The sequence below is a fragment of the Triplophysa rosa genome, linkage group LG2 (genome assembly GCF_024868665.1).
Source record: "Triplophysa rosa linkage group LG2, Trosa_1v2, whole genome shotgun sequence".
NCBI classification, from domain to species: domain Eukaryota; kingdom Metazoa; phylum Chordata; class Actinopteri; order Cypriniformes; family Nemacheilidae; genus Triplophysa; species Triplophysa rosa.
Genome location: NC_079891.1, coordinates 29549478 through 29573406, shown reverse-complemented (window position 1 = coordinate 29573406; position 23929 = coordinate 29549478). Strand labels below are relative to the sequence as shown.

The 23929-nt window shown below is 37.4% G+C and overlaps 1 protein-coding gene across 4 annotated transcripts; it reads left to right on the top strand.

Annotated features, from left to right (window-relative positions):
* The first annotated feature begins 1633 nt into the window (after positions 1-1633).
* atp8b5a (ATPase phospholipid transporting 8B5a) lies at positions 1634-23182 on the top strand. Of its 4 annotated transcripts, none has more exons than XM_057321219.1 (28): positions 1634-1982; positions 8630-8712; positions 9077-9135; positions 9393-9506; positions 9857-9955; positions 11232-11293; positions 12205-12277; positions 12729-12799; positions 13454-13536; positions 15097-15255; positions 15593-15681; positions 15771-15958; positions 16603-16811; positions 16939-16985; positions 17053-17218; positions 17372-17560; positions 17647-17762; positions 18178-18342; positions 18629-18740; positions 19044-19149; positions 19280-19421; positions 19580-19763; positions 19850-20073; positions 20170-20253; positions 20922-21167; positions 21246-21384; positions 21459-21589; positions 21807-23182. In XM_057321219.1, the coding sequence occupies exons 2-28, from the start codon at positions 8670-8672 to the stop codon at positions 22125-22127; spliced, it is 3621 nt and encodes a 1206-aa protein (XP_057177202.1). In that variant the 5' UTR covers positions 1634-1982; positions 8630-8669; the 3' UTR covers positions 22128-23182. The 4 variants fall into 4 exon arrangements, with proteins under 4 accessions (XP_057177202.1, XP_057177192.1, XP_057177211.1 ...); XM_057321209.1 differs by having other exon boundaries at positions 1634-2073; XM_057321228.1 differs by having other exon boundaries at positions 1634-2087.
* Positions 23183-23929: the final 747 nt, after the last annotated feature.

Genomic DNA, 23929 nt, shown 5'->3' with positions numbered 1-23929 from the left:
ACTTCATGGGAGCAAGTTTTGCACAAGCAAGCATCCCCATTGTCTTCAGAAAATGTACTTATAGTAAATATATGATTTACTTGGTAATCTAGAAATTTAATCTAAAGCCTACTGAAGTCCATCACTGTACAGGAATGCTGGATCCACACGTGCGGTGGAATTGCCGTGCGGCAGATGCCTTTAGGCCGATGTGGCTGCCGCTGCCGTTCACAAAAAGATAAAATATTTTGATTTTCAGCTGCGCATGCCGCAAAGAGCCGTGCCTATGAAAGTTGAGGGATTTTGGATGCACGAGCACCGCTTGCGCGCCGCCAACGAAGCGGCCCGCATTTGCTGCTTACCGCATGTTTCCCTTTGAAAATAAACTGGAGAACTGTGTGAAGCCACCATAAGTCATCTGATGTCAATATGTGTGTTTGGACATTTAGATGAATCAATTTATATTTCGGTCTTGACAGACTTTTACCTCTTTGTCCCCCAGAACTCTGGTTGTTCGTTTTGAATAACTTCCTCCATTCAGTTTTCTTTAATATTTAAAAGCATAATCGTGTCATTTGTATGTGATAGTGTTCCTCCTCTTTGTAGAAGTTCCTCTAGAGGAAACCTGATCCAGGTACAGCAGATCCAGATGTACTGAGCTTGTTGTTCAAAACCACCAGGCCATATTATTCCCTGCCTTGAATGATGTGACCATTGAAGAAAATAATTGAGGCAAGGCTTCCAATATTGTACTACAACTAGGGTTTCTATTAAACGCGCTGTCCTTTTTATTTTTAGCTGCTTGATATTTATTATGTGAGAGACAAAAGAACATTATCATCTCTCATACAACTAAAGAAAGCTACTTTTAAATCGCACATGTTCAGCTTCTTTCACTTCCAATTTTTGGGAGAATTTAAGGTCACCTATTTTTTTCACTTTGCTTTGTTACTAGATAATTGTTCATTTCATGTGCATACAACATGAATAAGCATGAATACTTCTAAAAATGTTTACTGTAGATATGAAGGGAAATAGACACGGCACTTAAAGGGACAGTTCACCCAAAAATGAAAATTCTGTCATCATTTACTCACCCATTTACTCACCCTCAAGCTGTTCCAAATCTGTATACATTTCTGTATACAGAAAGATATTTGGAAGAATGCTTGCTTATAATCTAACAGCCACCGTTGACTACCAAAGTAGGAAAAATGACCATGGTAGTCAAAAGTTCCCCAAAACAGTTTGCTTTCCTACATTCTTCAAAATATCTTCTCTTGTGTTCAACAGAACAAAGAAATTTATAAAGCAATTTTTCCTACAATGGTAGTCAATGGTGGCCAAGAACTGTTTGGTTACAAGCATTCTTCCAAATATCTTTCTCTTTGTTCATCACAACAAAGAAATGTATACACATTTAGAACAGCTAGAGGGTGAGTAAATGAAGACAGAACTTTTATTTTCGTGTGAACTGTTTCTTTAGTGACTCTTTACTGTGCGTGTGGCCTTGTGGTTGTAGAGAACATGCTCAGTACTGCTTTTTGCTGTCAGCGGCTAGAGGAATGGGGAGAAAAAAGGTTGCTTCCTTTTTTGGTGTGCAGGAAATCGATACTTTACTAGTAAGTGGGCGAGAGAGAGAGAGAGAGAGAATGAGGTGTGGTGAACCACGCAGAAGTTTTACATAGTCTGAGTCTGCTACACAACAACATTATCCCTCCAAAAGATAAAGAGTCACAGGATTACCCTTTACAGTTCCCGCCTCTCTTGTTTATCTTGCGTTGTGCGTGAATGAGTCTACGCTGAATGCCTGCGCTCTCGGTTTCCCATCAACGCAGAGCGAGAGCAGATGGAAGGCTGAGGAGCGGCTGAAAGAAGGAGGGGATAATAAGAGACAAAGAGGTGGAGACTTTAGCTGGCTTTTGTGGTCTCTGGTTGGAAAAAGGAGTGTCTGGAATACCCACTAGACCTACACACTGCTGTGTCACCGAGGGACGCTTACGGTAAAAATCCCAAGTGTACGAGTTAGGGGTTCTGCTGGAGGTCAAGGGTCAGAGAGGAGGAATCCAGAGTTTGACGTCGAAAGCGCAGGAAGTAAGATAGTGGGTGTGAGTTTTCAATGAGGGGTTAAAGGAGTCTGTGTTTGTTCACAGCCTGAGGGGGAGATTTTGCTTTAATTCCTTTCTGTAGTGTGTGCTTATCTCAAAAGACTGAGAAAGTTTATGTGTTTGGATATTTTGCATGCTGTTGGACTTTACAACTTTTCTGCACATCCAAAATTCAACACAAAGTGTTTTTATCACTGGGTAAGATCTGTTTTTTTTAGTTCACTACATAAGCCAATGCTGTTTGCATGTTCCCACATTATTTCTTGATGATTTAGCTGAGTATGAATAATTTGTAAAACTAGATATTGAATATATTAAATATAAATTCCTTACTGTAACTGTTCACTGAAATCCTGGTTTAGTAAGTAATATTATTGTGTTTTTTTACACCCAAAGATCACTTTTTTCTGTTTTGGAGACCTATTAGTTATTCATTTTATTAGACGGTCTGCGGTGAGAGGTTTATACATCACCTCTGACAGCTTTAAGAGGTTTGGCATCAGTCTGCGTATATATCAGATATCAAATATTAGACTGTCATGTAGTGCGTTAAAAGAAAAACTACTGCATCTGTCAAATGTTTCACACGACTGTTCTCAATGATACACACATGACCAAAAGTATTCTGCTACTTTGTTAGCTCTTTATGAGAAAGCTCAATGAGAGAGTTCATTGAGTTGAATGTCTGGTAATATCTGCCTTCCGCAAAGATGAGATAACATCAAACTCTGATAAGTGAAGTTTGTTAGCAAGTCTCCATATTACTATTGCTCATACTTATGGTTACTTGAAGATACTGCAAACTGACACTGAAGGAGATCAGACCCTCATACAGAGTTCACACAGAGTTAGAGGTCAGAGGATTTATATAGAGATCATAGAAGGTTTACTCTTTTGAACAGCAAATGCTGCTGGATTCTTTTCTGTTGTGTTCTGGTTGATTTATTCCATGTACCTTGTGAATAGGTTTATTTTCATTAGAAAAGTCATTTAGAAGACCTTAGCACTGCAATAGCCTGTTTTGCCCAGGCACGCATTTGAAAAACATGGTTTGGCCTTGACATCTTTTTTTATGATAGAGTGACTGGACATTGTGGACAAGAGAGCGTGGAACAGGACCACAGCCAGGCCTTAAAGTGGTAGTTCACCCAAAAATGAAAATGCTGTCATCATTTACTCACCCCTTTGTCTTTTTTAACCTGTTTTACTTTCTTCTGCAGAACACACACAAAAATATTTTGAAGCATGTTGTCAACTGGAACCCACTGACTTGCATTAGTTTTGTGTTAGGGCTGTCACGATAAACAGACGATAAATATCACGTGATTTATGCAGAGCTTTTGAGTGAAGTACGGGAAAATGCTGCTGCATCCGAAAGCCAGAGGGCGCTCTCGTGAGGAAACTCCAAATACGCACTGCAGAAGAAGACCGTAACACGGTCTAGAATCTCGGAAATGCCTATGGACATCTTTTTATCACTGTTACTCAAGCCTCATCAGGTATTTTTATGATAATAAAGTATATTTATAATGATCATGTTTGACGGGTGTTGCTTTTTCAAATGCACATTATAAGCGACTCAAACTCGCACGCTTTTAGATCGAGCAGCATTTCCTACTGATCCCAGAGACGTGCATCACGGACAAGCTACGCATTAAAGAAAATATCGACACGTTGCATATCGCAGTCAGCTCGATTACAATAGGATTTAGTGGTATCGCTATAAATCGTCGTGCAGCCCCATACAATAGAATTAAATGGTTGCTGGCTCTCTTTGGTTACCAACTTTCCTCAGAATATCTTCTTTTGTATTCTGCGGAAGAAAGAAAGTCATACAGATTTGAAACGACAAGAGGATGAGTAAATAATGACAGAATTTTCATTTTTGGGTGAACTTGAAAGTGTCTGTGCACTGTCCATTGGACCTTCTGACATTGTCACTTTTTTAGATGAAATGTAATGTTTTATATATTATGTTATAGTTCTTACAGATCAGCTAATATAGTTTAACAAAGGTTGTAGAACTTTACAGGGATAGTTTAGCAAAAAACGAATCCGTCATTATTTGTTCATCCTTATGTCTTTCAAAACCTGTATATGAGTCTTATTTGGAACACAAAAGAAGATATTTTGAGAAATGTCGCAGTGGTTTTGTGTCAATACCGATAAGTCGATGAAGGCCAGTGTTGTTTGGTTACCAACATTCTTTATACTTATATATATATATACATAATATGTATATATAATATTAATAATATATATAATATATAGACTAACTTATATAATTTAAAAAAATGACTGTGAAAAAATGGTTTGAATGACATAAGGTTGACGTAATGACAAAAATAATTTTCATTTTTGTGTGAACTATCCCTTCCTGTTAAAAATAAGAAGTTGAGTACAACTTGTCTTTAAATGTAGTTCTGGGGATGAACAGTTTTGGGAAAGCTTGTTAAACTGTTAAATCTGTGAGATGTGTGCGTGTGACTGAAGCGTGACCCTGAGTTCCACCGGTGGTCCATATAACTGCATTGTCAAATACAGCAGATAAATAATGCAGTGACAACAAACAGCAGGCTTTGTTTGATCAGATATGATTATCTCTCTGACAGCCTGTTATTGTTAACTGATAAATATTTTAAAGCTCATTAGACATGACATGCCTTTATCTGGTAAAGTGAGAAGCCAACAGTCTGTGCTTCTTTTGCTATACCTGAACGTCGCTGTAAAGTTTAGTTTAATTATTCAGCCCTTATCTGCTCTACTCTTAAACATTTTCCATTTAGTCGTGATTCATTCACTTGATGCCTTTACCAGACCATATGCAGACACAAATTAGGATGAATACATTGTGAATAGTAAATAAATAACAAGGAAGTTTAATTGTTGTACTTATTAATCTCATGATTGAAATAGCAGAACAAACAGACAAAGCAAAAAGAAGTAACTCAGTTCCTTAAAATCTTAGACTTGCAAAAAGATTTGTAAAAACAGAATTACTTTTCTACAACTACTTAAAGGGATAGTTCACCCAAAACGGAAAATTCTGTCATCATTTACTCAATTCCTAATAACTTGCACTCTTGTATTTCCTTGGTAATAGTGGTGAGTTAATCTTCAAAACATATTCCTCGTACACAGTGATTCGCACTCAGAAAGTATTATATTAATTACTTTTATTCCATGATGGGAGGCAAGATCTTGCCTCCCATCATGGAATAAAAATAATTACTATAATACGTCATCATTTACTCACCCTCTTGTCATTTTAAACCTGTATGACTTTCTTTGTTGGTAAAAATGTTGGTAACCGAACAACAGTGGTACCCGTTGACGTGCATTAGTTTTATATCCATGCAATAGAAGTGAATGGGTACTGCATTCAAAGAAAGTCATACAGGTTTGAAATGACAAGTGGAAATAATGACAGAATTTTTCTTTTTGGCTATACTGTCAATTTAATTCAGTTATTGAATGAATAAACAGGTGGAAAAATAGCAAGAATTTCATAAAGAATTGGAGGTTGGTCTTGCACAGACAAACACCACTCAGGTTTTCTTAAGAAAATGTTCAAATCTGGTTAAACATACAATTTAATTCAGTTATTTTTAATAAACATAAGCTTCAGAAAACCTTATGAGTTTTGTGATAGATTCGCTGGCTTTCTCATTCAGAGATCCGCAGTGGAGACACTTGCTTGCAGTTCTTCCCATGATGCCCATCTCTGACTCAGTCAGCATGTTTTCTCCACACCCTGAGTAAAGGAGATGATGAAATCGCAACGCAACAGGGCCACACATCACATTTTCTTACTTTCACTGGGAAGAAGCTTTCGTCTACGAATCCACAACCAGGCGATCTTGTGAAGTTCCTGCATTAATGCTGAGCGACTGCTTTTGTTTAGTTTGGAAAACACCGGTTAAAAACATTCCTCCACTTACCGTTTAATCTATAAACTACAGTGACTGCTGTTTTTCTCGGCTCGAGTTGTCTTGCGTGTCATCCAGTTGAATAATTATAAAGCAGCGGGTCTGTTCTCTGTGGATGAGTTTTGGATGGTTTACATGTCTGAGGGACACTTTCCTAAACACAGATTAAACTTAAAGCTTCGCCCGTAGAAAACTCACATCCCGAGCTTTAAGCTCCTCTCCTGTTATCTTGTTTATGACGTGATGGCAGCTTGGCTAAGAAGAAGCATTCGCTTCTCCAAATTTGGATTTCATAATCTTTTTAGCTTATCTTTTTTCTAAATGGTTTTAGATTCAACGTTCAATCGACATTTCCAGATGGTTCCTATTGAGGCACTTGCTGCATTTCTGAAGAATCCTTCTGCAAGTCTAAGCATGTTTCAGATTCTCATGAGGTGCATGCGGAAAGCTGAAGCATTCAAGACTGGAGATTTAAAGCACAAATTAAAGTCATGTTTCAATATAGAGATGTTTGTGGTTTGTACACTATGTGCACGTTCATTGTTTTGCAGTATTGTGTTGGACTTCTTTGAGCTTTCCCACATCACGTCTAGTGTTTTTCGCAAGCACTTCCACGTATTGTATGAGCTGTCAGCGGTTAATCAACATGTTACCAATCTAAATGTTTTTCTTATTTGCAAGTGCTCCTGTAGCTCAGTTGGTAGAGCAAAGGATTTCCAGGAAACGCACTGATACTGAATGTACACTACCGGTCAAAAGTTTACGATCACTTGACAAAAATATTTTTGACGGGCTTACTATTATTCTGAAATATGGAAAAATATACATAAAGAATTAGTGAGTGATCCTTAGTAGGAAAAATTGCAATGGTAGTCAAAAGTTTGCTTTCCTACATTCTTCAAAATATCTTCTTTTGTGTTCAACAGAACAAAGGAATTATACAGATTTGGAACAAATAAAGAAACAATTAAAATTTTTAGGTGAACTGTTTCTATAACTTTTGAGTGGTGTATGGCTTGAATGCACTCTAAGTTGCTTTGGATAAAAGCGTCTGTAAATTTACCAGACTGTACATATGTTGCAGGATTTGTGTCTGATAAATTATTTATTCAGAGTTCCTTATTGTGGTCCATATGTAAATATGTGGTCCTCAAAGAAACAACAAGCGTTTTCTTTTGTCGTCAGACAATTTCCAACAAATCCCTTCACACCGGCCTACCACCAGAGTTTCAGTTTCTGTTTTTTCCCACTCTAAATTTTCTTTTAATTCTTTTCAAACATTAAAAATACAGGTAATAAATAGTGTTAGTAGCACATACTGACATCATGATGTCTTTTTCCTTCTGGTCTTCTCTTCCTCATTTTGTTAACGGTCTATTTCTGCGTCCCCATTTATCTGTATTGTGACACCTTTACAGTTAAAGTAAGTTTTAAAAATACTCCCTGGAGATTATCTGAAGTGCTCTGTAATGGAACAATAGTGAGCATGTCCGCACACACAGGCATCCTGAGAACTGAAGTTATGTCGCCTTTTCCTAAAACGTGATCAAAGATACAGCATTTCACTTTTGCACAAACACTTTTCCTTTTATGGGAAGGCAAAGAAAATGATTCAAAAGTTGTTTGGCTTTGTGTCAAGAGGAAAGATGTGAAACATACGGGCATACACATGCCAGTCATTTCACTTTTTTTCAACTCTGTTTTTATTGTTTTGTTATAGAACCATTGAAATAATTGCCACATTGATTATAATTATTATAATTTTTCTTTGTGTATATTCTGTAAATGATAACATTGTTTTAGGAAAGATTTTTAACTTACAGTGAGGTTACAAACTGACTATGTGGTGATGGTGTCACTAAACCTTTCTTAGCATTCTTGTTTTCAAGCATGCACTTCAAACCATTTGGGTTTCTATATGAATGTTTTGTGGTTCGTTTTTGAGAAATTTGTCCCCCCTGTGTTTCTGTGGTTGGATTTGATGTTTTTTCCCAACCGCTACCTCTGTTTGTTTATTCAGTGACCCTCTTTTTTTCTTTATTAGACACTTTGCTGGCGTCAAGCTGTACCTGTTAGCTGCAATGCTATTTACACTACAGTATCGTTGTGGGTTAAATATCCCAGTTTACATTTCCTAGTTAAACTTTCTTTAAGTAGGTCATGTAAACTGATTTGTAACAGTATAAGTGTGTACTCTTGGTTTTCTAAATGACTCGTTTTTTTCCAGTGATGTGGAACTCGAGCCAGCTGTGGTTGCAGTGGATAACTGCTCTTCCAGTGTGTGTGTCTCACGCATGCTCCTGATGCATCGTGTCCTTTTAAAACACATTCTTAAACACATACATATGGTTACTATAATTAACTTCTGCGCTGAAGTCATTCTGGAATTCAGTCCAATGGGCGGGTTGTATAATAGCTGTTTCCTGAACCCCTAAGTGTGTGTGTTTGTGTATTTGTTTGCATTAAAGGTGTGGTACAGTTGAGTAATTCAGAAGTTTTTACTTTGCTTTTTGCGGTTCCTCTTGAGACATCTTGAGGTTTGGGTCAGCAGCACAATAATGATGGGTGAAGCAGTTCACGAGTTCTCAAGACTGTGTAATGTTTTTTTTTCAGAGAAATGATGAGCAATCTGTAAGAAGGAAATAAAGAAGCCATGTCCTCCTTTGGCCTAGACTGGACGCGGAGGAAAGAGAAAGGTAGATATGCAGCACGAAGCTTGACGTCAAAGTTTCACGCCACTCAGAGGTGTCAAACCGCAGAGTCTGATGTCATTCAAATCAGAGATGCTGTCTTCCTCTTTTTCCACTGTAATTTTCACTTTAATTCAAAGGGTTTTTTCTCACATTTTCTTCTCGCAAGCTTTCTGCTGGGATAGAGATTTAACCCCAACCTAAACTATGAACTATGAAATAATATAAAACGCAGGCCTTGGAGACACAAAATGACCACTTGACTCCAAAGGGCTTTTCAATTTTGCATATTTTGATATATACGTTATGAAAGCATATAGGCTATTGTTTGTCAAGGTTTTATTACACTCCTCTTTATATTTGTTTCTAGAGGTGGAGAGGAAAATCAGAGCAAACGACAGAGAATATAACTCATCTTTCAAGTATGCTGTGAGTATCATCTACTCAATATCCATTCAATCTGACATGGTACATTACAACAGTATTCAATCATCATTAAAGGGATAGTTCACCCAAAAATGAAAATTCTGTCATGAATTACTCACCCTCAAGATGTTCCAAACCTGTGTGAATTTCTTTGTTCTGTTGAACAAAAAGAGATTTGGATGAATGTTTGCAACTGAGATTTCTGGGGAACTATCCCTTTAACCTATTGATTATTATCTCTCTCTCTTTCCTTTAAAAAGACGAATGCCATCATGACCTCCAAATACAACCTCATCACCTTTCTTCCTCTCAACCTGTTTGAGCAGTTCCAGAGGATCGCCAACGCTTACTTCCTCTTCCTGCTCATCCTCCAGGTGTTTTTTTCTATTCATGTATCAATGTGTTCATTCACTCGTTTTTATATTAATTTGGGGTGTTGTCTGGTTTGGGGAAGTGAAATTGTTTGGGCAGGTGGTTTCCTCATTTTTTTTTTATAGTCCTGCATTTCTCAGAGACTGTGACCGAAACATGACCCTGACTTCCTGTATAGTACAGCGTCCCCATGCGTGTTGCTTAATGCTTACACAATAATAAATGTCTCATGACTTCAGTAACTATAACCGCATGAATAATGAGCCTCAACATTTATTTGAATCCAAAAACATTAACGCTAACTCTGTTTAAATGATATGGATTATATACTGTGTGTATGTGTGTGTTGTAGGTTATTCCTGCTATATCTTCTCTGTCTTGGTTCACCACTGTTGTACCTCTGGTGTTAGTATTGTCGATGACTGCAGCCAAAGATGCCATTGATGATATTGTAAGTACACACACTCGCATTCATGTGATCCAAACTGAAGGTCTCTTTATTCTGTCTATTCATTTCTTTTTTTGGTCTCATACCAACTAAAAACAGCGAGATCTCATTTGTCTTGACTGTTTATCCCAACAGGCTGATTATTAAAGCTTATTACCTTGTATATTCCAGAAGCCTGTAAATCTGATTTGATGCGCTTTATACTGAATCACAAAGCATGTTATTGTTAAATTTTATTGCTTATTTTTGCTGTCCGGCTGTGATTGTGAGTAACTGATATCAGAATCTGGTCATTCCTCAGTCTGGCTATGAACGTTGAAGAAGTAAAGGGCATTAACTGGAAAGCATTTGTTAAAAGGCTAAGCACGCGTCTGATTTAAATGCCCTTTACTTTGGCACGCGGGTGTCACTTTAAACGTCAAGCTAACTTTTCTCCGAGCAGAAACATGTAAAGGTTGCGGTTTGAGTTTGTTCAGTGGCGGACTGGAAAATATGATACAGGGGAGCTACCTCACCCTCAGCAGGAGCACAATAGTCCTTATGTTCCCAACCGAAGGGAGTGAAACACACACCCCTGCTCCACAACCTCTTCTCTCTGCCTCCTTTGCTCTCTCCCTTCCTCCCTCTGTAAAACAGGGATGAGCGTGATTCGGAACACAGCAGATTTGGGCATTTAAAGACATAAGAAGCTTTTCTTCTCTGCCTAAACATTGGCTGTGTTAAGAATAGCATTTTATTTCACTTTACAGAAATGTTCTCTTGGGGTTTCACGCTAAAATGTAGTACTGAAGTAGTTTCCATCTTTCTGTGCTCTGCTCTTTTTTCACTATTCAGTCAAAGTCATCCATTTCCAACATATTTTTACGAAATACAATTTTTGTTTCTAATAAACAAAAAAATTATATTTACACTTATATTATAATTATATTTAATAATAATTTTAAGTATTTTTGTCTAAGAAATTTCAGCATTCACCTACATACAGCAACTACATTTAAGCATACACCTTCAGATCAAAACCTTAATATAATGAGAAACATTAAGTGTTCTGAAACTTTTGACTGGTAGTGTAGTTGACAAAATGTGCAGTATACAACAGAGCAAGCTGCAATTTAGTGTACTGCTGTTTCAAACATTTTTTGTTGTTGTTGCATAAGGCAATGCACTTACAGTACAAATAAAAAGACAGTTTACAGTTCATACTCTAAACAATGTGTATGGTATATAGTAATGTAGTATTTCGTTCTGGACATATTTTTCTCCTCTAATTTCTTGGCAGAATCGGCACAGAAGTGACAGGCAGGTGAATAAACGAAAGGTGAACGTGCTCATCAATGGAAAGTGAGTGACTGTCAGGCTTATTTTTATAACTCTTTTTACAATTTGCATTGTTGCAAAGCAGCTGTACAGAAAACATTGTGAAACTAGCAGAAATAAATGTGAATTATTTGGTTAAATATTAATTATATTATTATATTGATTTATTATACATAAATAATAATAATTAATATAGATATAGATTGTATTATAGATTGTAATTGTTTTTGTCATGACAAGAAATGAAATACTGTCTTTGGTTCAGTGGTTTAGTAACAAGCGAGTGGTGTTCAGTATAGGATATAATCAAGTCAGATATTTGGTTTTGGTTTATGTTTATTACACAAGAGTGATTGGATGTTTTAGAGAAGTCTGTTCATTCTTTGGCGTCTGGGCAGCTGGTTTTTATTTTATATCTACGGCACTTAAATTGGAAGAGGTAGAAAGTCCAAATGAAACATGACAAAAGTGGTGACATAACTCTTGCTAAATCTTACCCTAACTCAAGCTCAAGCTGAAAAACTATATTTTTAGTTTGGTCTAGCTAATGCACATGCATGTTCTATAGCAGAAATACCCCAAAAGTTTCTGGTTTGGTATCAAATGTTTGGATTTCACTAATGATAAACAAAACAAACACATCGGTCTCAACAGGACACAGCTGCAGACACATAGAAAGGTTCTTCCTGTTGTTCTGACCTATGTTAATGTGTCATCATCGTAGTAACAACAAAACCAAGCCGACTCACTAAAATATGTAAAATAGCTTACATTTCTGTTCTGTACAGTCAGTTTTTTTAATCTCCCCCCACACATCAATTTTAATTCATGAAGTGTATTGGAATGTACATTCATCCTCTACATTTCATCAGAATAATTGAAAGCATATGATGCACACACCCTTTCAAAATTCACTCTCTCTCCTTCCCTCAAAGGCTGATAAGCGAGAAATGGATGAATGTGCAAGTGGGCGACATCATCAAGTTAGAAAACAACCAGTTTGTCACAGTAAGACACTTCAAGAACCATATATACTGTAGTGGAAAAACAATTAAAAGACCATTTCAAAATTATTTTCAAATTTTCCTGAAATTACTATTCATGTGTTTAGGTAAAATGCTAAAAAGAATTCTGTGAACTGCTAACAATACTTTCAAAAATTTCAAATAAAATATTGTTTCTATTTGCATATATTTGTAGAAAATGAAAACTGGAGAAACAGGTCAAAATAACAGAAAAGATGCTTTGTATTTTCTCATACCACAAATACTGCAAAGAAAATAAGTTCATGTTCACTTTTAAGCAAAACTACAGCAATATTTGTACATGCATTTAAGAAAAGCTCAAAAGATTATTTTCTTATGTGACAACCTGTATTTTATCAGTTTTTCCTCTGCTGTATATTAACTAAATAAAATATATATGATGTGAATATGATCTCTGTTTGCTTTTCTCACAGGCTGATCTACTTCTGTTGTCCAGCAGTGAACCTCTCAACTTGGTGTACATTGAGACTGCAGAGCTGGATGGGTAAGTGAGGGAGAGCGGTAAAGATAGTGTTGCTATTTTAAAGCTGTATTGAATGCATTGTATTCATGAAGATGCAATAGTGATACTAGTTGCTTGCCCTTGCATGTCTGCTAAACCTGCCTGAGGTGGTTAGCCAGTCTCTCATCCTGGCAAAGTTTGTTCGACTTGTCTTGACTTGATTTGATTTGATTTGGTTTTAGAAGGATTTGAAAAACCAGCTGGCTGGTGACCAACTAGACCAACTTAAAGGAATCGTTCACCTTCAAAATGAAAATTCTGTCATCATTTACTCACTATGTTGTCATTTTAAACCTGTTTGATTTTCATTCTTCTGCAGACCACAAAAGATGGTGTTTTGCAAAATGTTGGCAACCAAAAACCATTGGTCCCCATTGACTTCTATTGTATGGACACAAAACCTATGCAAGTCAATGGGGACCAACGGTTTTCTGTTGCCAACATTCTTCAAAATATCTTCTTTTGTGTTCTGCAGAAGAAGAGGGCGTGTAAATAATTACAGAATTTTCATTTTGAAGGTGAACTATCTCTTCAACACCATAGTCTGGCATCAAACTGTTGTTTGTTGTTCAGATGGGTCATCTGCATGACTTAATCTTAATGTATATTTGATGTCTATGTTGCTTTTCCTCACAGTGAAACAAATCTGAAGGTGAAACAGTCTCTGACTGTGACAGGAGACATGGGTGACAATCTGGAGTCTTTGGCTGCATTCAACGGTAAGAAAAAAAAGTACTCAAAAGATCCAGATTTTGCTCTTGATGTTACACCGACTGTCTTACAATGTGGTGTTATAAACCTACAAACTAAGATTCGCTTAATAGGACTAGGTGTTATACTCTCACTATTTCAGCACAGTTGAATTGCCCAATAGGACATTTCCCACGCCTTATGCAGGGTCAAGAATATGAATAGAGGAAAGGAGGTCTGAGGTTTCACTGGTTCGTCGGGTAGGCATCCTCTGTGTTTGGGGATAATTGATTGTAGAAATACATAGCATTACCTTTCCTTGCCATTATCAGAGAGACATCTCATGAGTTGTGTCTCCCAATTTCATCACATTATCCTGAGTGTAAGATGCCTTTTGGTGAGGTGCTGCTGATAATGCCCTTTGTATGGTTCCCATCAATGCGACACATCGTCAGTTGTGCACCTCAGCCTCATTGGGTGTTTTGGCCCTTTATCACAAGACACCCTCAGCAAAGGGAGGCCAACCGGAGGTTGATCAGACCTGGGCGTGTGTCGCATTGTTACAAGGTCATCTGGCAGCCACGTCCATTGAGTAGTGAACACATGCACTGCAGGTCGTGAACACATATACACCAGAAGCAGTGGGCAGCTATTACTGCAGCTCAAAAGTGTATTTTCACACAATAAAGCCATTCAAAGCAGTGTAGTACAACAGAAAGGTTGTTGAGCATACATTGGGGTTGTGTGTTGAGTTTTGTGGGTTTTTGCGGTGTCTCAAAATCTAACCAATCACTATTTTACTTTGACAGTTCGGTCTTATCCATGTCACATGCTTCTTGAAAAGTTTATAATTGACAGTCATGTCATTTGGGTTATGTGAAGATACAATTAGGCGTGTACTGTATAGCCGCAGAACAAATAAAGACACCATTTCAAAGTTATTTTAAGTTTTTCTGAATTGACTATTTATATGTATGTGTTTGGACAAAATGATCATTTTTGTTTCATTCTATGAACCACTAACAATATTTCTTCCAAATTTCTAATAAAAAATTGTTTCTATCTAAAATCTAAAATCAGTTCCATGTGTCTTGTCATGCTGTCAGACTTTCACATTGCTGTTAGACCACTTTGTCATTCTTGAGGTTTGAGTTTTTTCAAATGAACAGACACCGGACTGGAATGGCCACAATGCATCTAGAAATGCTGATTAAATGAAAACTTGGAATGGTCTCTTCATTTTTTCCACGGCTGTATTTTCACTTTGCTGATTCTGCCCATGGAGAAAAAAACAGAACTTTAATGTCTCAATTTTATTTAGACAGAAATGAGATTAAATAAAAAGTGAAACGAGACTTGCTTGAGTCCTGTGATCAAGACTGTGGTTATGTTTTTCTCTAGAAGTTCAGATAAAGTCTGAATGCAACATTTCACACCAGTTCTTTCTAGACCAAGTTATCTGAGCTTTTCATACCTAATTATTGATCTATAGTATAATTTGATTTACATCTAAGAGAAAGTGCATGCTTGTGAGATATCACAGAGCAGCTTCTGAGCAATATTTTCCTGTGCTCTGTGTCTAGCTTTAGGGGAGGTGTGTTGTGAACCTCCTAACAACCGTCTGGATCGCTTTACGGGCACACTGACATGTGGCACACAGAAACACTCTTTAGACAATGAACGGATTCTGTTGAGGGGCTGTACCATCAGAAACACAGACTGGTGCTTTGGTCTGGTGCTGTTTGCAGGTAATACCATTGACATATATGAAAGAGTACAGCTTTGTGGTGTCCTATGAACCTTTTCTGTGCTTTTTATTGTAGAAGATTTATAAGCTGATTTTCGAGCGTGAAAAATTTCTAAATATACATTTTCTAGTAATGCTTTGCTCGAGATCAAAACATTCACAGTAATTGCTTAGAAATGGCTCTTTGTTATTGCTGTTTAAAAATAAAAAAAACTTCATCAGCAACTGGAAACATTATGGAACAGTAGTTGGAACTGGTTGAGAGATGTGGGATGCCTGTCTTTATGCTTTTGATGTGTTGAATATGCTCAGTGGCTGTTGTATGTGTGATCCTTCAGGTCCAGAGACCAAGCTGATGCAAAACTGTGGGAAAAGCACCTTTAAAAGAACCAGTATTGACCGACTCATGAATGTGCTGGTTATCTTTGTAAGTTTCAACCCAAAACCCTTGTCTAAACAAAATATATTCTCATTAAAAAACTGTTTTGTTCACAAAAATGTGTTTGTGTTCTGTAGATTTTTGGGCTTCTGGCTCTGATGTGCATCATTCTGGCTGTGGGTAATGCCATCTGGGAATACAAAGAGGGGTCAAAGTTCACCGTCTTTCTTTCAAGGGATCAAAACACAACGTTTTCGGCCTTCCTCACATTCTGGTCTTACATTATAATCCTCAACACTGTGGTGCCCATCTCACTTTATGTCAGGTATGATGTGTATTTGTTCTTGTTTGTGTTGTATATAAGTAACAAATTAAAACTGCATTTGTAGTAAAACCATAGTAATGAAGGCTCCAGTTAAAAAAACACTTTAAAGTGATAGTTCACGCATGAATAAAAATTCTATCATCATTTACTCACACTCGAGTTGTTCCAAATCTGGATACATTTCTTTGTTGTGATGAACACAGAGAAAGATACTTGGACGAATGCTTGTAACCAAACGGTTCTTGACCACCATTGATTACCATAGTAGGAAAAATGACAATGTTAGTCAAAAGTGCCCCAAAACTGTTTGCTTTCCTACATTCTTCAAAATATCTTCTTATTCTGTGTTCAACAGAACAAAGAAATGTATAAATCAATTTTTCCTACTATGGTAGTCAATGGTGGCCAAGAACTGTTTGGTTACAAGCATTCTTCCAAATATCTTTCTCTGTGTTCATCAAAACAGAGTAAATGATGACAAAATTATCAAAACCTGTCATAGTTTTATAGAAACGCATATCTGCTTGTGCCTTAAAGTCCAGATTTGAAGAACCGACACGAACTAAAAAATCCTTGAAGAACCTTTACTTCTTTTTAGTGTTTTTTTCTAGTTTTATCATGTTTGGCTTTGTGTCGGATTGCAGTATGGAGGTGATTCGTTTAGGAAACAGTTACTACATCAACTGGGACAGAAACATGTATCACGCTCGATCGGACACACCAGCTGAAGCTCGAACCACAACCCTCAACGAAGAGCTCGGTCAGATCAAATACATCTTCTCAGACAAGACCGGCACCCTCACGCAGAACATAATGACCTTCAACAAATGCTCCATTAATGGGAAATGTTACGGTAAGAACCAATCCTGCATCCTTCAGCAATTAAACGTCATTTTATAAGAAAGGTAATACAGATGAACAAAGACGTGAAACACCCCTGGAGTGATCCAACAGAGAAATGTGATTAATCTGCCCTTTAGGAGATGTGATCGATCACTACAGTGGACAGAGGCTGGAGATCACAGAGGTAAGAAACAACTTCTTAAAGACATGTAATGTTTTACTGTGTTATTTGAGGTTGAATTTTGGAACAGGAAATGACACCGGTGGATTTCTCCTTCAACCGGCTGGCGGACTCAAAGTTCCTCTTTTATGATCACAGTCTGGTGGAGGCAGTGAAGTTGGAGTTTCCAGAGGTTCACGCTTTCTTCAGATTGCTCGCTCTTTGTCACACTGTCATGGCTGAGGAGAAAAAGGAGGGTGAGTGATTGTGTGTACATCTGGCTTATAATGTGCATTAAAATAGAGGAATGGATGGAGGAATGACAGAGGGATAGGAAAGCAGGTAGATGGATAAAAGAAATCAAGTTTAGTCAGAATGTGTTGAGGAAGATTTGATCCGTCTCTCTGCAGGTGATCTGGTGTACCAGGCTCAGTCTCCTGATGAGGGCGCTCTGGTCACAGCCACACGGAATTTTGGATTTGTGTTTCGCTCACGGACCCCTGAGACGGTGACAATAGAAGAGATGGGGATTCAGAGGAGCTATGAGTTGCTGGCCATCCTGGACTTCAACAACGTACGCAAGAGGATGTCTGTGATAGGTACGTGCACTGCCATTGGCTGACACCTATTAAGTCATTAAGGAGCCTCTTATAAGACCTTTCACATCTGTGTGTTTGTCTCTCAGTTCGTAATCCCGAGGGCAAGCTAACTCTGTACTGTAAAGGAGCAGACACCATCATATATGAGAGACTGGATCCTTCCTGCAGTAAATTAATGGAGGCCACCACAGAGCATCTTAATGTAAGTGAACACCAGAGGGCGCAAGTGACGCTACAAAAAGTTTCTTAGAGTTTTACTCATACAAGAGCCTTTTCTCTGTCTGTATAATGTCTATGTCTCTATGTGAAATACACTTGATTTTCACTAAATTTAACTATGATTTCTGTGTTTGACATGGTCTTGCTCAGTCAATAATGAAGATATCTAAATGATCTTTTCACAGAACGTTCTTTATATTATGTAGGATGATTTTATGTAGAAAACGATAAATCGGCAAAAATGATTTTAGCTGGGTTTTCACAGACTTTCACGCATTTATTATTATTATTATTGGGTTTTCACAGACTTTCACACATTTATTATTATTATTATTATTAAGTATTAATTTTATTTAAACTTCTCACTGTGTTTGATCTCTTTCATTCTCTTCCTGTAGGAGTTTGCTGGGGAGGGGTTGAGAACTCTTGTTCTTGCTTATAAGGATCTGGATGAAGAATATTTTTCTGAGTGGAAACAGCACCACCATGAGGCCAGTGTAGCGCTAGAGGACAGGGAAGACAAACTTGACAAACTATACGAAGAGATAGAGAAAGACATGCTGGTATGCACACACACACACAACACATATACATATTGTTGCTGTCAGACTGAAAGCTCGCCAAATCTCCAAAACTGACACTTTACAGCAAATAAAAAAACTGCACTGTATTTTTTTCAATTATTACACACCTTTTTACAAGGTCTTTTAATTACACGAATTATCATGAAAAATAGAAATATGAGGATTCCGTCCGATATTCAGAGTGTCTTTCTGAATTTGTCCAAGAATATTCTTTTACCAATACATTTTAAAATATCATATTACCAAGTTACCGAGTTTTGTGTAGTTAATAGGAGCCACAGCAGTAGAAGATAAACTCCAGGATGGTGTTGCTCAGACTATTGAGCAGCTGGCCAAAGCAGAAATCAAGATCTGGGTGCTTACTGGGGACAAACAAGGTACTTTTTTGCATTGTTTCATACCGCCTTACCCATCAGCTCAATCTGTTCCTTTTTTTTTGAGCAGACCTGCATTTGAGGTTTTTTTATCTAAAACTTATTTGACAAGTTAAATGACAACTATAGAATGAATAGTGCTAGGAAGATATTCACAATAATGTCCCTTTGACAGCCGTAAACTCTCACCTTTGTTTTACGTTTTAAAATTCAATGATTTAGTTATTTAACTTAGCGCACAATGTACTAATGCGAATCTAGATTTATAAGAAACAATGATCAAATTTATTCCCGTTTCTGTTACAGAGACAGCGGAGAACATTGGCTATTCCTGTAATCTACTACGGGAGGAAATGAATGAGGTGTTTATCATTGCTGCTAACTCACCAAAGGATGTCAGACAGGAGCTGAGGTAATTTACCTGTCATACATGATATACTGTAATGTTTCATGTATTAAGAACTGAATCACAGTCTTTTCTATTTCTACAGAATTTCAGTTTTATATGTATAGCTCATGTACAATGTGACTCTTTTGCACAGGGATGCCCGTCTAAAGATGTGCCCCACTACAGAACAAGACAAATTCCTCATTCCCGAAACTATACTGGGTAACACGCCTAAAGTGGTGGAGGATGAACATGCGAATGGAGAATATGGATTGGTGATAAATGGACACAGCCTGGTGAGAAAAACAGCCTCTCTCTCTCTCTCTCTCTCTCTCGTTCCTTTCTGTTTCATGTCCTTATATAAACTTGCCATTGGCTCTAAGATGGGTTTGGCTGCCCAGAGGGAAGCATCAATTTTCATGATGTCATTGTCTGGGGTGTGTGTTGATTTTAGGCATTTGCTCTGGAGAGCAGCATGGAGCTGGAGTTTTTGCGGACGGCGAGCATGTGTAAGAGTGTTATATGCTGTCGGGTGACTCCTCTGCAGAAAGCTCAGGTGGTGGAGCTGGTTAAGGAATATAAGAAAGCGGTCACTCTAGCTATAGGAGATGGAGCCAATGATGTTAGCATGATTAAAGGTAACCGCATTAATACATCAGCATATACAATGTGTAAAGTAACACACTCAGTTCTGATGCTTATCGGTCTCTTTCTCTCTGTGCAGCGGCTCACATCGGTGTGGGCATCAGCGGTCAGGAGGGGATGCAGGCCGTTCTGTCCAGTGATTTCTCCTTCGCTCAGTTTCGTTTCCTGCAGCGCCTCCTGCTGGTTCATGGCCGCTGGTCGTACCTGCGCATGTGCAAGTTTTTGCGCTACTTCTTCTATAAAAACTTCACCTTTACGTTTGTGCACTTCTGGTACGCATTTTTTTGCGGCTTCTCTGCCCAGGTGAGTCGGTTTTTCATGCACTGCGATTTTCATTTGTGCAGAATTCATATCTATAAATAGACATTTACTTTATTTCTGTTGGACTTCTTTTTCTAGACAGTATATGATGAAGGCTTCATCACTCTATATAATTTGGTTTACACCGCCCTGCCTGTTCTGGGATTGAGTCTGTTTGACCAGGTAGAGTGTGTGCGTGTGTGTGTGTGTGTGTGCATGTGCGCGCGTGTGCGTGTGTGCGTTCTCGCATGCGTGCGTGTGCCAATGTGTGTGCCAGTGTTTGCGATATTAGTAATTATTCAATACCCTGGTGTATATCAAAGTACCATGGTACTGACATAATACTTTTTTACGTGTAGAGAACATCAACAATTTAAACTAAAACTATGAACACATATTAGTTAATTGAAATCAAATAAAATGTCATTATTTTATAATATTTATAAAAAACCTAAGCAAAAATTTGAGTTGTTGCTTTAGCAATAAACTGAAATAGGTTTAAGTTGAGCCACTAAAATTATTATTAATTATTAAACAATAAATAAAGATTTTATATCAAATTATTTATAAAAGTATTACAATTATTAATAACTGAATCACAGCAACAGACTGTAAACAGATAGCTGAAAACTAAACTAGAACTAATATAACAATAATAAAAATGTAAACATATATAGTGATATTAAACATATTAAATAAATAATAATAATAACACATACAAAATAGCTCAAAATGAACCTAAAATTAAAATGAAAGCTAAGAAGATAAAAATAAAAGCTCATTCAAAATATGAATATTGACATATGACATATAACGAAGTCACTTATAGATTTGTGTGTATGTTTCCTCAGGACGTGAATGCGGGCTGGAGTCTTGAGTTTCCTCAGCTTTATGTACCGGGACAGTTGAGTATGTACTTCAGTAAGCGTGCTTTCATGATGTGTGCACTTCACAGCTGTTACAGCTCTGTGGTGCTGTTCTTCGTGCCTTACGCCGCCATGTATGACACGGCGAGAAGTGACGGAAGAGATGGTGCAGATTACCAGTCATTCGCACTGATAACTCAGACCTGCCTCACCGTCACTGTCTGTGTGCAGGTCAGTTTATATCAAATGTGTGCGCATAATACTCTTTTTTAAAAGTTTTTACCTAATTTCTCTTTCAACCTCTTTCAGCTGAGCTTGGACCTTTCATACTGGACTGTTGTGAATCATCTTTTTGTGTGGGGTAGTTTGGGAATGTTCTTCATTTTGACCTTCACTATGTATACAGACGGCCTTTTCCGGTTACATCCGCCGTCTTTTGCGTTCATAGGTAAGAAGCACTAGTGTGACAAGTTTACTCAATTTACTCAAAATGTCAATGTTTTTAAAAAAATGTTGTTACAGGAACTGCCCGCAATTGTCTGAACCAGTCCAGTGTGTGGCTGACTGTTGCATTGACGGCAGTACTTTGTGTTCTGCCTGTGCTTGCGTACCGCTATCTTTGCTGTCAGATCTCTCCAACCATCAATGACAAGGTATAAAATCACATATATTTATCAGATTACAATCACATATAATTTATTTTAATATAACAGATAAATAAATATCAATCTGTTCATCCATCCTTTTTAAAAAATATGTAGTTTATTGTTTTGATGATTAAAAAAGAGTTTGTAGAATGAGAGACTGTGGACTGATGGATGCCTAAACAAATAATAAATCTATAAAATATGCCTTGGTTGTTGAATACAGGTGAGGTATAAAGTCCATCAAACGAAGGAACCTGCTCCCCGTCCGCGCCGCACTAAGCTCGTCCGCAGGAGCACGCGTCGGTCTGGTTATGCCTTCTCTCATGCTCAAGGTTACGGTGACCTCGTGACCTCTCGCAGGTTTCTGCGCCGGCCCCCACCTGCACGTTCCACAGGATTCACTCCCACAGGACGATCTCCCGGGTTCAAGCCCACAGGTCGGTCTGCAGGGTACAGTCCAGCTGGGCGAGAACAGAACCCAAAACAAAAAGTAGAACCCACATCACTGCAGATGTTCCGTGCGGTTAAAGACTCTTCTTTTTGATGCTGGAATGCAGGGTGCTTTTGAACCAAAGTTAAGACCACCACCTTAAACGTTGTTTACATGGTTTGAACCCTGGGGACAATTTCACAGCTGCTGTGTCATGTTGTTATGTATATAGAAGTATACGAACACACTAAGAACAATGGATTTCATTTGCAAATGTAGGAAAAGTTATTGGGGACTCACACAGCCACTTCTGTCTGTTGGTCCTTATTAGAAATTGAAGTGCTGTTATCATTGACCGTGAGAATTGAATTGAATCTCTGCTGTTATCATGACCGTGAGAGCGGCAAACACACTGGACTGGACGAGAAAAACAAAAAGAAGAGCACAATGATGTCATAGAGGGGAAGGTAAAACAGCTAAAGGTGTTATATCGATTGTTCGGTTCAAAAACATTTTCCAGGTACTATTTTCATTAACTCTAACAAAAGTCACACCTATTTTGGTCATTTTACAATTTCAAGGGTTTTTATCATTTTTTTAAGTGTTCTTGCACCATTCTTTAGTTTTCCATGACCTTTGCCCACCCTCTCTCTGACCATTAAAATTTAACAGACGTTTATACAAAAGCCCTTAATTCATCACTTACAAGTTACTTGCTGTATTCAGCCTTCAGAAAATGACCATTGCAGCGTTGAGTAAATGGTTGTTTTTTTACTGGAAAATATTTTTCGAAGTTTAAACAGTATGTTTACGTAGTAGATCCACCCCCTTTATTAAAAAAAAGGAAATCAGAAAAATATTTTTATGACATAACCTTATGACCATCACCGGGACATACTGTAATGATCGACTTAAGTATAGAATATTAAATACCTATAAGTGCCTTGAACATGGCTGAGAAATAAATGTTATTATTAAGCAGTGTACTTACGTTACAGTTTTATATGGTTTGGGGATAATTATTGTAATTATTTGTTATGCGAGCATGTTTTCAATGCAATACAAATCCTTTTTGAAGACTTTTCTCATTATAATCATATTTGATTATTGCCTATATGCTACAATTTTGCAAACCAAAGACCATTTTGTACAAATAAAATACTTTTTTACTGTTATAAAGTATGGACTGGGTCTGTTTAGTTATACACAACTGTAAATCCTTTGAATTGGTTGTTTTGCTTGTTCTTATTTTATGCATACATGTTGCTACACACTTTTATTCTAAAAACAAGATCACTTTTTTGCTATAGCTGGAAGGTAGATTGATAATAGACTCAAAGTAAAGTAGTCAAAATATGTGGCATAAATACAGTATTATTGTATATTATCACACCAGGTGACATTCATTAAAACAACACATTTTTACATACGTATAGGAAATATGAAAAGTGTATATTTTTTTGCTTATTGTTTTGCATATTTACAAAACGTGTGTTTTAAATGGTAAAAATGTTGCTTGCATGCTCAATACTTTTAAAATTAATATAAACCTGAAAATTTAATGTCACAGCCTATAATTGTGGTAAATTAGTTCACTTGTGGTTTCTCTGCTAGTGACTATGGTACCTGACCTGACTGACTACATATACTAAAATAACAATGGGGCTGTAGTAGATACAGTTAAACTAGTTCTGAGGAAAGGTCTGGAATCGGTTGATTTTTTAATATCTTGTCAAACATAAAACTGCCTAAATAGAGCCACTGCATTCCCTATCAAAAGCTATACGCCTGAATTTAGGTGCCAATATTCTCGAGTAGCCTATGACAATTTACAGTCCCTGAAAAGGCAGCCATTCTCTGTAAAAATCCAAAAGTACTGTAGGCCCACTGTTTGACTTTAGTAAATGAACAAAGAA

Coding starts and splice junctions, on each gene's coding strand:
- atp8b5a (XM_057321219.1), top strand. CDS start 8,670: ATGTCCTCCTTTGGCCTAGACTGGACGCGGAGGAAAGAGAAAG. Junction 9,136..9,392: donor ACTCATCTTTCAAGTATGCT/GTGAGTATCATC, acceptor TCCTTTAAAAAG/ACGAATGCCATCATGACCTC. Junction 12,800..13,453: donor GAGACTGCAGAGCTGGATGG/GTAAGTGAGGGA, acceptor TTTTCCTCACAG/TGAAACAAATCTGAAGGTGA.